The 13,445-nt window shown below is 37.8% G+C and overlaps 3 protein-coding genes, 1 long non-coding RNA gene and 1 pseudogene across 4 annotated transcripts in view; all 5 read right to left on the bottom strand.

Moving 5' to 3' along the window:
- The window catches only part of LOC111391163 (DNA-directed RNA polymerase V subunit 5A), a 4,508-nt gene extending 3,523 nt beyond the window's left edge, over positions 1-985 (bottom strand). Inside the window, exon 1 of the mRNA XM_023016309.1 lies at positions 457-985. Within this exon, the coding sequence (XP_022872077.1) occupies positions 457-879 (423 nt within the window). The 5' untranslated portion in view covers positions 880-985. The remainder of the gene's footprint in view (positions 1-456) is intronic.
- Positions 986-4,499: 3,514 nt separating this feature from the next.
- LOC111391191 (uncharacterized protein At5g39865-like) lies at positions 4,500-7,040 on the bottom strand. The gene has a single exon (XM_023016350.1). It carries the CDS (start codon positions 5,865-5,867, stop codon positions 4,716-4,718), a length of 1,152 nt encoding a protein of 383 aa, XP_022872118.1. The 5' UTR covers positions 5,868-7,040; the 3' UTR covers positions 4,500-4,715.
- Positions 7,041-8,245: 1,205 nt separating this feature from the next.
- Positions 8,246-9,863, bottom strand: LOC111391176 (uncharacterized protein At5g39865-like). Its single transcript, XM_023016332.1, has one exon. It carries the CDS (start codon positions 9,611-9,613, stop codon positions 8,462-8,464), a length of 1,152 nt encoding a protein of 383 aa, XP_022872100.1. The 5' UTR covers positions 9,614-9,863; the 3' UTR covers positions 8,246-8,461.
- A 109-nt stretch (positions 9,864-9,972) lies between these two features.
- Positions 9,973-11,488, bottom strand: LOC111391177 (annotated as a pseudogene).
- A 452-nt stretch (positions 11,489-11,940) lies between these two features.
- Positions 11,941-13,377, bottom strand: LOC111391186. The gene is made up of 2 exons (XR_002702075.1): positions 13,073-13,377; positions 11,941-12,508 (listed from the first exon to the last, which is right to left on the bottom strand). It is a non-coding gene; the product is annotated as an uncharacterized LOC111391186 (long non-coding RNA).
- Positions 13,378-13,445: the final 68 nt, after the last annotated feature.

Raw genomic sequence — 13,445 nt, 5'->3', positions numbered from 1 at the left:
TATGGTGGAGACACTGAGGACAGACCATCTTATACAAAAACTAGGAAAATTGCCAGAAATAGGAAAACACAAATGAACACAGAAAAAATAAAACTAAGATGGAGGAGACATTTCATTCCTTAAGAAGCCTTTTACACACACAAACACCAAAAAATAAAAAATAATAATAACAACAAAATGAGGGACGCCTACTCAAAGAAAAACCATACCAAAAAAGTTGGATTTATGAAAATTTGCACCAAGATATTAGTTCGAGTAAACAAATAGGCAAACAAGAACAAATACCCAAAATGCACCTAAACCTACTTATTGCACGTAAATTTATCGATTTCAATCGTCCTATTCAGTGTGACCGCGGCATAATCACACAATACAACATTATTTGAGCGGTAGATACAATCTAGAAAGAATATCACGCCAGCCCAGTGCCAAAATCTAAAAATAATGAACGAGTTAAGGAGAAAAACAGACCTTATCAGAAGGATGGTCATCCTTGAGAAAATTCAAAGTTACAGTTTTCAAAAAGTAACTTTTAGCAAAAATCACTCCAGCCCAGTATAGGAATCTTGCCCAAAAAAAAAGGCAAAAGTAAAGGAGAAAAACAGAGACCTTAATAGAAGGGTCATCCCTGTGAAGAGAGGTGATTCTCAAATTATCAATATCCGGCTTCTGCCCATGCTTGTTACGAAATTCTTGAAGAGAAACTTCAATTTCAGCATTCGGAACGGCAAATCCACGGTCTCTCAGCATCTCCAATGTGGTTCTGCGAGCCAAATAGTATCGATGGCTTTCGATGCTACCATCATCAATGAAACCGCTCAGGCAGTTGCCCAAGCTTTCTCCGTCGACATCGGTGTCCACCCCATCTTCTTTCGTCATTTTTCCCTTCTGGTTAATTGGATTTGGGGGTCAGAGAGGTTTGGAAATGGGGTTTTTGAACTTGTTTATTTATTTCCCCTTATTCTATAGTCAGAGGCCCTTTGGCCAAAAACTTATCCGAACGGGTCTCAACTACGAAATTTTTACATAGTTAGCCCTACGTGGGCAAATTACCCGTCTAAGTGACCTAAGTCATCAAATCGAACCAATTCAAGTAGGTTTGGATCGATTTGGAGGAATGTTGGTTTAATTTTTGGATTGATTTAGTTCAACCTGAAAATTTTGATTTGAGTGGTTGGATTAAAAATAAGGGACATGCTACACTTACAAGTTCCTGTACAGGAACATTTTTCCCTAAACATAATAATATTTTTCAAGGATTTCAACCGACAACCCAAATCAATGGGTTGATTTTAATCGGTTTATTCATCTTCTCGTATCAATTTTAGGTTGGATTTCATTGATCCACTTCAAATTGTTGGTTCGATTGTCGAGATGGATCCGAACCCAACACAAACCTACCCCTATCCACCCTAATTAGGTTGTATTTGACAAAACTTTTTGAGATCATAAGTTGATGGATTACGTAAGATGTGTGGTTTAAAATTGATAAAAAATAAAAATTGTATATTTATTGAAATGTGTAACTAAAAATGGTGTTTACAACCTAAGATTTAGTAATGTCAAAAATAAAATGAGTTATCAAGGTCTAAATTGGCCCTTCTTAGACAAAAAGTCTGACTTCAAGTTGAAAGCACGATGGTCTAGCTTGTATGAATAAGCTAAATAAAAGAAATAATATCTAATTTAGAACAATGACACATTCATATCATAATCCCATCTCGACATCATTATCATTGGGAGGAACTTACAAGCTAATTTATATGAAGAAATTATCTTATAGAAAATTCACTTCATTTTTTGGCAAAATTGGTTACACATATTTTCAAAATTAACCTTTTTATTTAGTTCAAACTTTGAACTTCATTAGATGATAATTTTATTAAGCAAAGATAAATTTAGATTTCTATCTTTTACTACAATTTAGAAAAAAAAATCCAAGCTAGACAATCCAAACCAACCCAAATCGGACTACTATTTTGCATTTGAGTTCGGTTCAAACCGCATTTTAACTACCAACATTGAAGTATCAATTCTAAAGTTGTAGAGAAATTTCAAATTGTCTCTAAACTACCAAAATCGAAATCAAACCATTTTAAACAATTTGGTTCTTTACAAAATTGACACGTTGATGGGTCAACATGAAACTACACCAACCGATTCAAAGACACTGTTTAGAAACGATGGACAGTTTTTGCTTATAACCCAACTTTTGGCGAGCTATCTTGCATTCAATCTATTCGAATCTAGAAATATTTTGGGATGGCAATAATTTTTAAGATACATTCAGTGTTAAAATGGCGTGGAGGTCTAGTCCTCTTTAAAACATAAAATCGGGAATGCTCATTAAACATGCAATTCAGTATAAAGCTCAAGTCAAATCAGTAATTGACAACCAACCCAGCCAGTAACTACAGAAAACACCACACTTCTGCCCCCCGGGGCACATCCAAGTTGGCGGAACAATCACATTGGGGGGCTCTGGAACCAAGCGTGGGGAGTTCGATTCCTGGTGGGAACCTTTGATCCAATAAAGGAGGAATTATTGGTGGATTAATCACTATGGAGGAAAGCTCCCTTTGGGGAAGGAGTAAAAGCCGTGTGGGAACTTGGGAACCAACAATGGCACATCCCGTGATTTACCTCCCTGAGCTGCTGAGGGGCTGGAGGTTCAGGGACGAGGATATAGTCTGGCGCAAGCTGGGACACCTCGTTAAAAAAAAAAAAAACACCACACTTCTAGCTAGGTACCACCAAAGGAAGTGCAATTTTTGCACTGAAAATTCAAAAAAGAGTCACTAACTTCAAGAAAATTAAAATGTCTGACAACAAAAAGTCAACTTTTGAGCTTAGCCAAACAATAAGTTTTGAGGATATGAACAGCAGAATATCAGGTGACCTTTGACAACAGCAGCAGAAAGCTCCATAAACATCAGTAACTTGAGCCATAGCACGGAAAGATGTCAAAGATTTGCCAACTTCAATGGTTCTTTCTCATGATTCAACTATCTAATTCAGACAAAAAATCTTGAACTGAACTGTAAATGGGAAGGGTATTCGGTTGCTAAGATTTTGAGAGCAAGAACCAAACACGAACACTGTCATCTTGATATTAATCAAGCTGCTAGGTCCTACCTACACAACACTGATTAGACCTACTATTCTTTATGGTTACGAGTGTTCAACATTCATAGGGCAAAAAATCTATGAGATGAACCTAGCAGAAATGTGGATGCTAAGATGGACGTATAATAATGATCAAGAATGCAAAACAACTTTTAGAAATTAATTCTCCATGGCTGGATCATATACGTAAAAAGACACGAGAGCTGCTCTAATTACTATATCCTTAAGAATGATACTTATCGTCCCAATTTAGTTTATGGAGGCTTGAACTTCCAGCGACTTCAATGATTGTCCATTTCCTGCAAAAGTTAAAAATAAGACCTATTTTATAACAGACAGCAGGATGATCCCAATCAAAACATTGCAGGATAATTATGTCCTACATTAAAGAGAAATTTCAAAAACGGATAAAGTTCAAGAGAAGTATCTTTTGCTCCAATTACAGACAGCATGGCAGCATAGAGGTTTTACTTAATTCTGTATAATTCACTGGTAGGCATCTCAAAGAAAGAATAAAATTGAAAAACTAACCTTGCGTTCGTCCTTGCTGGAAGTGAAACCAGCTTCAGGCACTCAAACATTTTCAGGTGTGCCAACTCAAGATTCAAAGGGGAAAACGGAGAGAGAGGGATTGAATCCGAACGACTCACAGGCAATGAGTTTTTAAAATTTGAGATTTATCGATTTCAAACACAACGGAACTTCCATAATTTGGATATCGGGATTACATCCCATTTTCAATTCTTCAGCTCGATTCTAATGCTCAAGTCCAAGTTAAAAATGTCATCAAGTTTTCTCTGGCAGTGAAGAGATCACCTATGCAAATTCATCCAAACCATTTTACTCTATTCTAATGCAATACATAATGTAGGTTTCTGAACATTTCAACCATACAACATTTTTCCGTATGTTGAAAGCAACAGTATCATAATGTAAGAAGCTTTACAAACAGCATATTAATGACCAGACAGTTAATTCATGAAGTTGCAACAAATTAAAACTGCAAAAAACCTATCTTAAGGATACCGTTCAAGATCTAAAAAAGGCATAAATTGTTAATCAACAGGGTTTATTAATTTCACTTTTAATGTTATGAAATCCATTAGAATTATACCTATGAAAGAAAGCACAATCAGTACTAGCAGTTCAGCTAAGCTAATGCACAATCAGTACTAGCAGTTCAGCTAAGCTAATGCACCATTGAGTAATATGTGAGTCTCCAGGAAAAGGGGAAGAGGGACAGGTATCAACTTATCAAAAATTAGAATTCATTAGCAGGACTAAATCTAAGCAAGCATTTCCAAGCTATGAATAAAAGCAGAAATTAACTCTCACAAACAAAACAAGGAAACAATAGGTGACATTTGGAAACATGCACACAATGATACTCCTTTATTAGTTAATGTTGTTCAGAGACAATGAATAATAATATCCAACCGTTATAATATGCAGAAAGTTTACATAAAGGAGATTGAAACAAGACCCTAGACAAACAGTGAAATAGATACACATTCCATTAGAAGCAAAGCTCTATAAATAGCCTCAGAAATAAGTTCCAAACAATAGTTTTCACTGAGCAGCAGTAACACTCAAGGGAAACAACCAGAGCATCGTATCAATCCATTCTCATTGCAATTGGGGCACCTCCTCATTCTTCCTTCATCTTCTTCATAAATCTTCCGACTTCCATTGCAATTTGGGCATGGAACAAACCTTGCATCCCCACAAATCTCACACACAAACACCAAATCCATAAGCCGAAAACCTTTCAAAAGCTTAGCCAACTCTCCAGCCTCATTAAGCTGCTTTATCTCCTCTGCTCCACCAATGTATTTCCCCCTAATAAACACTTGTGGCAAGCTCACAGCCTTGACTTTCAATGCCTCCTGCAACTCCTTTCTATATGACGAGTCCATAGAAATATCCCTCTCGTCCACACACACTTTATATCCCCTGAAAATCCCCCTTACAGCACAACAATCCTCATAACTCTTCCTAATCCCCCTCAAGCTAGTGTAATACAAAATAATTCGATCTTCAGCACCAGATAAATACAACTCATTATCAGTTGACACAAAAGAACTCACGCTATTTAATTCCAAAGACTCAATCCTTTTGGTTTTCGAGATATCTTTGGTCTTTTCATATCCATCCTGTCTGGCAAACAGTGCCTTTCGATAACGCGAGACTACATTGGGATCCATTTTTGCTAGCAACGATTCCTCAGATAAATGCTTCCACAACGGCTTGGTATCCGTGTGCTCTACAAACTCATAGGATTTCATTAGCTCACCAAGCTCTTTTCTGTTGGACTTCTTTGGGTAGTCAATGATGTGGAAATTGAATTCATCGTCATCAAGCCCTTCCATGAGCTCCCAAGTATTGATAACCGAGTCTGAGGACAAAGGGTCCTCAGAACGGCCATAAACTTGGCCCTTTTTCAAATGCGGAGTCAGAATGTCGAAATCTTGGCCATTGAAATTGGTGTTTGGGGGTTCAACGAGTACAAGGGAACCATAAGTGGTGGAGGTCAAGGAAACAAAGTGATTAGAATCCCCTTTACATAGAGGTGGATGGTGGACCAAAGGGGTAGGGAGAGATAGAGTTCTTGATATAGGAGTTGAACAAGGGTCTGAAAATGGAGACTGCAACTGGGAATTTGAATGTGAATAAGAAGAATTCGAGTTGGGATTTTGCTGTTGTGTGATGAAATTACTGGGACGAGAAGCTGAACACCCCATTATGATTATACCTAGAAAAAATAGCCAACAGGGTTCGAGAAAATGAAAGTTGGATCTCTTTTCAATCCTCTCTTTCTTTGTAAAGTAAAATCATTGGTTTATCCTTTTTTCTTTTTGGTCTTTTAGTTATTAAACCTTTTTGGATTTGTAGAATGTAGAAGATTTGGTTAATAATTGAGATTTGGGAGTCTTGGAGATGAACCAGTTGGTGGGAAATTGTTGTCAAGAGCAGGAGGAGGAGGGTGGTGAAAGGGGAGGAGCAAAGAAGAAGGGTGAAGGGAATTGAATGCAGTGTTAGATAGACCGGGCGTTGAAAGTGGTAATTGACAAAGACAGCAAACAAGCAGGACGAGTAAAAAGTTTGATTGATCACCAAACTTAGCACAATTTCACGATGTAGTCACTGAACTTCCGTTTGCTGCTCAAAAGTCATTGAACTTACAAACATACCACTCCATCCATCACCTGCTGCCCCATCCGTTTGAACCCATATCACGTGGCTTGACGGCAGGTGACGTGGCTATCGACAGCGTCAAACTCGACCACGGTGGACGCGATTTCACAGCCAAAACACGACCCTTCACCATTTCCCAACCCATAAGTCTCTCATCCCTAATTCGAGGCCCTAGATCGATTCTTCCACACCTCACAGGCGAAATTGCCAGAAGTTCTTTGCCTTCACAGCAACACCAGATGCAGGTCGTGTCGTCGTCTTCGTCTTGAGAATGAACATTTTTTTTTATGTTGAAGTTAATTGGTAATCTATTGCTAGCATATGAAATACATAGAATTGCCGGTCCCCTTTTCTGTAATGTTATTGAATTCTATTCAAAGAATTTTGATCTCTAAGGGAGCTATTATTGATAATCATTCTGTATTGTTGGTAGCCAAACATTCTCTTTAAGCTTATACTGCTATTGATAATCATTATGTGCAGCATCGATTTCTTTATCTATTATGTTAATGGTTTTGACTACTAGTATTATTAGTTTTGGTGGATTGAACATTACAACATGAATGCGCACAATGGGTGTAAATTGCATAATTCTTTTTGTTATGGAAACTGATATGCTATCTTAATTTAATGTAAATGTTTATTCAAAAACAAGTTTGGATTGAAACATTCCTTTGATAACCAATACTTTTTTTTTCCTGTTTGGGTACCCTCTTTAACAGATTATAATCATATACGTAAAAAGACACGAGAGCTGCTCTAATTACTATATCCTTAAGAATGATACTTATCGTCCCAATTTAGTTTATGGAGGCTTGAACTTCCAGCGACTTCAATGATTGTCCATTTCCTGCAAAAGTTAAAAATAAGACCTATTTTATAACAGACAGCAGGATGATCCCAATCAAAACATTGCAGGATAATTATGTCCTACATTAAAGAGAAATTTCAAAAACGGATAAAGTTCAAGAGAAGTATCTTTTGCTCCAATTACAGACAGCATGGCAGCATAAAGGTTTTACTTAATTCTGTATAATTCACTGGTAGGCATCTCAAAGAAAGAATAAAATTGAAAAACTAACCTTGCGTTCGTCCTTGCTGGAAGTGAAACCAGCTTCAGGCACTCAAACATTTTCAGGTGTGCCAACTCAAGATTCAAAGGGGAAAACGGAGAGAGAGGGATTGAATCCGAACGACTCACAGGCAATGAGTTTTTAAAATTTGAGATTTATCGATTTCAAACACAACGGAACTTCCATAATTTGGATATCGGGATTACATCCCATTTTCAATTCTTCAGCTCGATTCTAATGCTCAAGTCCAAGTTCAAAATGTCATCAAGTTTTCTCTTGCAGTGAAGAGATCACCTATGCAAATTCATCCAAACCATTTTACTCTATTCTAATGCAATACATAATGTAGGTTTCTGAACATTTCAACCATACAACATTTTTCCGTATGTTGAAAGCAACAGTATCATAATGTAAGAAGCTTTACAAACAGCATATTAATGACCAGACAGTTAATTCATGAAGTTGCAACAAATTAAAACTGCAAAAAACCTATCTTAAGGATACCGTTCAAGATCTAAAAAAGGCATAAATTGTTAATCAACAGGGTTTATTAATTTCACTTTTAATGTTATGAAATCCATTAGAATTATACCTATGAAAGAAAGCACAATCAGTACTAGCAGTTCAGCTAAGCTAATGCACAATCAGTACTAGCAGTTCAGCTAAGCTAATGCACCATTGAGTAATATGTGAGTCTCCAGGAAAAGGGGAAGAGGGACAGGTATCAACTTATCAAAAATTAGAATTCATTAGCAGGACTAAATCTAAGCAAGCATTTCCAAGCTATGAATAAAAGCAGAAATTAACTCTCACAAACAAAACAAGGAAACAATAGGTGACATTTGGAAACATGCACACAATGATACTCCTTTATTAGTTAATGTTGTTCAGAGACAATGAATAATAATATCCAACCGTTATAATATGCAGAAAGTTTACATAAAGGAGATTGAAACAAGACCCTAGACAAACAGTGAAATAGATACACATTCCATTAGAAGCAAAGCTCTATAAATAGCCTCAGAAATAAGTTCCAAACAATAGTTTTCACTGAGCAGCAGTAACACTCAAGGGAAACAACCAGAGCATCGTATCAATCCATTCTCATTGCAATTGGGGCACCTCCTCATTCTTCCTTCATCTTCTTCATAAATCTTCCGACTTCCATTGCAATTTGGGCATGGAACAAACCTTGCATCCCCACAAATCTCACACACAAACACCAAATCCATAAGCCGAAAACCTTTCAAAAGCTTAGCCAACTCTCCAGCCTCATTAAGCTGCTTTATCTCCTCTGCTCCACCAATGTATTTCCCCCTAATAAACACTTGTGGCAAGCTCACAGCCTTGACTTTCAATGCCTCCTGCAACTCCTTTCTATATGACGAGTCCATAGAAATATCCCTCTCGTCCACACACACTTTATATCCCCTGAAAATCCCCCTTACAGCACAACAATCCTCATAACTCTTCCTAATCCCCCTCAAGCTAGTGTAATACAAAATAATTCGATCTTCAGCACCAGATAAATACAACTCATTATCAGTTGACACAAAAGAACTCACGCTATTTAATTCCAAAGACTCAATCCTTTTGGTTTTCGAGATATCTTTGGTCTTTTCATATCCATCCTGTCTGGCAAACAGTGCCTTTCGATAACGCGAGACTACATTGGGATCCATTTTTGCTAGCAACGATTCCTCAGATAAATGCTTCCACAACGGCTTGGTATCCGTGTGCTCTACAAACTCATAGGATTTCATTAGCTCACCAAGCTCTTTTCTGTTGGACTTCTTTGGGTAGTCAATGATGTGGAAATTGAATTCATCGTCATCAAGCCCTTCCATGAGCTCCCAAGTATTGATAACCGAGTCTGAGGACAAAGGGTCCTCAGAACTGCCATAAACTTGGCCCTTTTTCAAATGCGGAGTCAGAATGTCGAAATCTTGGCCATTGAAATTGGTGTTTGGGGGTTCAACGAGTACAAGGGAACCATAAGTGGTGGAGGTCAAGGAAACAAAGTGATTAGAATCCCCTTTACATAGAGGTGGATGGTGGACCAAAGGGGTAGGGAGAGATAGAGTTCTTGATATAGGAGTTGAACAAGGGTCTGAAAATGGAGACTGCAACTGGGAATTTGAATGTGAATAAGAAGAATTCGAGTTGGGATTTTGCTGTTGTGTGATGAAATTACTGGGACGAGAAGCTGAACACCCCATTATGATTATACCTAGAAAAAATAGCCAACAGGGTTCGAGAAAATGAAAGTTGGATCTCTTTTCAATCCTCTCTTTCTTTGTAAAGTAAAATCATTGGTTTATCCTTTTTTCTTTTTGGTCTTTTAGTTATTAAACCTTTTTGGATTTGTAGAATGTAGAAGATTTGGTTAATAATTGAGATTTGGGAGTCTTGGAGATGAACCAGTTGGTGGGAAATTGTTGTCAAGAGCAGGAGGAGGAGGGTGGTGAAAGGGGAGTAGCAAAGAAGAAGGGTGAAGGGAATTGAATGCAGTGTTAGATAGACCGGGCGTTGAAAGTGGTAATTGACAAAGACAGCAAACAAGCAGGACGAGTAAAAAGTTTGATTGATCACCAAACTTAGCACAATTTCACGATGTAGTCACTGAACTTCCGTTTGCTGCTCAAAAGTCATTGAACTTACAAACATACCACTCCATCCATCACCTGCTGCCCCATCCGTTTGAACCCATATCACGTGGCTTGACGGCAGGTGACGTGGCTATCGACAGCGTCAAACTCGACCACGGTGGACGCGATTTCACAGCCAAAACACGACCCTTCACCATTTCCCAACCCATAAGTCTCTCATCCCTAATTCGAGGCCCTAGATCGATTCTTCCACACCTCACAGGCGAAATTGCCAGAAGTTCTTTGCCTTCACAGCAACACCAGATGCAGGTCGTGTCGTCGTCTTCGTCTTGAGAATGAACATTTTTTTTTATGTTGAAGTTAATTGGTAATCTATTGCTAGCATATGAAATACATAGAATTGCCGGTCCCCTTTTCTGTAATGTTATTGAATTCTATTCAAAGAATTTTGATCTCTAAGGGAGCTATTATTGATAATCATTCTGTATTGTTGGTACCCAAACATTCTCTTTAAGCTTATACTGCTATTGATAATCATTATGTGCAGCATCGATTTCTTTATCTATTATGTTAATGGTTTTGACTACTAGTATTATTAGTTTTGGTGGATTGAACATTACAACATGAATGCGCACAACGGGTGTAAATTGCATAATTCTTTTTGTTATGGAAACTGATATGCTATCTTAATTTAATGTAAATGTTTATTCAAAAACAAGTTTGGATTGAAACATTCCTTTGATAACCAATACTTTTTTTTTCCTGTTTGGGTACCCTCTTTAACAGATTATATATGTTTTGGTGTTGTGTCTGGTGTATATGGTGCTCTATAGTAAATGGTTACTCCCCAGATTATACAAGCCTGGCAGCAGAAACCAATCAATGCCTGAAGTGCCGTTTAACTTTGAGGCCATTGGTGTTATCCAGACAGTTGGCTGCCCGTGGTGCAAGTAGCAATGGGTTACATTGTACACCACATAACCCAGTAGACTACCTCCAAATATTCCAGGAGCTGTAGGAGTAGCTATAAATTTTGTCAAGTTCCAAACTGGCACCAAGAGAATAGCAGTTACGGCAGGAGGGAAGAAAAGGTGTAGACCATCCATGGGGTGCTTATGATGACAACCATGAAGAAGATAATGAATAGTGTTTCCCCAGTAGTTATTGGTCTTGATGTGAAAAAGGGAATGATGCATAGTGTATTCTAGCATTGTCCAAGTGAAGATGCCAACTGCCATCACCAATGCCACTTGAGGTACTGTAAGCTCCATTCGAATGTTTCAAGATGAACCAGAAAACAACTGGGATCCAAATGAGGGGAATTACATACCACTTTGCGAGTGTCAAAAACTCCTAAAAATCACTTTCAAAAAATCGAGGGCCTTCCTTGCTCACAATTGGCTGGGGAGCCCACTCCTGATAGGCCTTCCTTTCCGCAAGAGAAGAGGAGTTACGGAGGATATAGGGATAGAGAAGGGAATAGCTTCACGAACTCTTTCATTTTAGTAGTTCAATTTGTTTGTAATCATGCTTTTGGAGTTAATGTAGTGGATGTATCTATTGATGCAGCTTATGAAGTTTATGTAGCTTTATTTGTATTGCTATTAACAACTGATTCGAACTAGAATGCATGTCTTGTTGATTTTGGAGTTAATGTAGTTGCTTTTGTATCGTTGCCCCCAAAGTTTGTACCTGCATGCCTTTCATATAACAAAAATTAGTTTGTTCTCTTAAATGATCTCTTTTAGTTCAAGTATAAAACTATGATAAGGAGACAAACGACAACTTACATTCACTAACGGTTCATGGCCAACGACAGTCTTACAACCTTGTATTTCACGTGGTGTGCAAATGGCATAGAAGTTTTACGAGCATGCAACACTTCACTGGAATTGAACTTCTATGAGCAACATCACTCGTGAAAGTAGAAAACTTCAAGCTAGTAAAAGACCATATTCAACAGAACAGCTCTCATTACAAATTTACAAGACACCAATTGTGATATCAAAAGAAAGTCTCTAATATCTGCGGACAATTAACATACAAAACAAAAATTTGCCGATTTCAATAGGCAAAAACTTCACAGCAAATGAGTAGCAAGACAGCAAAAAAAAATCCAGTTAACATGGGAACAAAATCCGATTAAAATTGTCTGATATACTTACACAATAAAAACCATCCACAAGAACGCATGATGATATTGCCTAAACATCTAACTTATAAACAACAGGGGAATATGATGTCCGTCATTGCATGAAGACCACATCGAAGTGACCATCCAATTGTTCACAAGTCAGTTATGTCGTGCCTTTTCACTCTCAATCTTGAAGATTCAGCCTCATCTATGTCTTGCAACTCATCAACCAAAGTGGCTGCTGGTCTAGATCTAAGCATACCAGTCTGTGTTTCTCCCGCAACCATAGGCATAGGCATGAATTGCATTTGACGGTCTTCATGCACGTTATCGTTCGATGAGCCCCTTCCTCTTGCGCCTATCAGTCTACCCTATAAAATCAAACAAACAAAATCGACCTGCAATGTATAATATCGACCATATTTCATGAAGAAATTAAAAGTACCCAGTTCATATGTAAAGAAAACAATAAACCTAACTCTTGATCTGTAAAGAACGTGAAAACAATTATTTCACCTTAGGTATAAACATTTAAACTAAATAACTTTATTCGCTCATTCGGTAGAAAAATTAAACTACCAACCAATGCATATACAACTGTAAAAATTCCATGTTCAGATTCAGGCCACAAGTTATAGAGTGATTATAGAGGGATTTCATTGAAGTACATTTGAAAATAATATCTGCTAACATGAGACTTTGTAATAAAACTTATTACACCAACATTCCCAACTATATGCAGCTAAAAATTTGAGGAACATTAGACAAATTACTCGTGTAATCCACCCATCAACCACTCCAAAAATAACAAAAGGTTTCGAACAAAGAGCATTTTCAAACCAACACAAATATCAATTTCTGTGAGATTTTTAACATGTAACTAAATCAACCTAATCGATCACTAAACATCCTAAGTGAAGAAGGGTTACAAATACATGAATCAAACGGAGTTTTTCTCACGGTTGGTTGGGCTCCTATGGTTTCCTCCTTTGCATTTTGAACGTTTAGGTAACGGGATGTGGTTCAAAGTTTATGGGTTGAAAATCACCTGCAGTCGGGGATGGTGTCCATTGGAAGATGAAGAACTTCTGGCAATTTTGCCAATGAGGTGTGGAAGAATCGATTTGGGGGAGGATTTGGAAGGAAATTGATCTAGGGCTGGATGTACGAATTAGGGATAAGAGACTCATAGGTTGGGGAAATGGAGAAGGGTTGTGTTTTGGCTGTGAAATCACGTCCACAGTGGTTGAGTCTGACGCCGTCAATAGCCACGTCGCCTACCGTCAAGCCACGTGAGATGGGTTCAAA

The sequence above is a fragment of the Olea europaea genome, unplaced genomic scaffold (assembly GCF_002742605.1).
Source record: "Olea europaea var. sylvestris unplaced genomic scaffold, O_europaea_v1 scaffold760, whole genome shotgun sequence".
NCBI lineage: Eukaryota > Viridiplantae > Streptophyta > Magnoliopsida > Lamiales > Oleaceae > Olea > Olea europaea.
Note: the sequence above shows the minus strand (reverse complement) of the source record. Positions and strands in the feature narration are given on the sequence as shown.

What these genes read in the sequence shown, in the direction of transcription:
- LOC111391176 (XM_023016332.1), bottom strand. Translation starts at nt 9,613, where the DNA reads ATGGGGTGTTCAGCTTCTCGTCCCAGTAATTTCATCACACAACAGCAA.
- LOC111391191 (XM_023016350.1), bottom strand. Translation starts at nt 5,867, where the DNA reads ATGGGGTGTTCAGCTTCTCGTCCCAGTAATTTCATCACACAACAGCAA.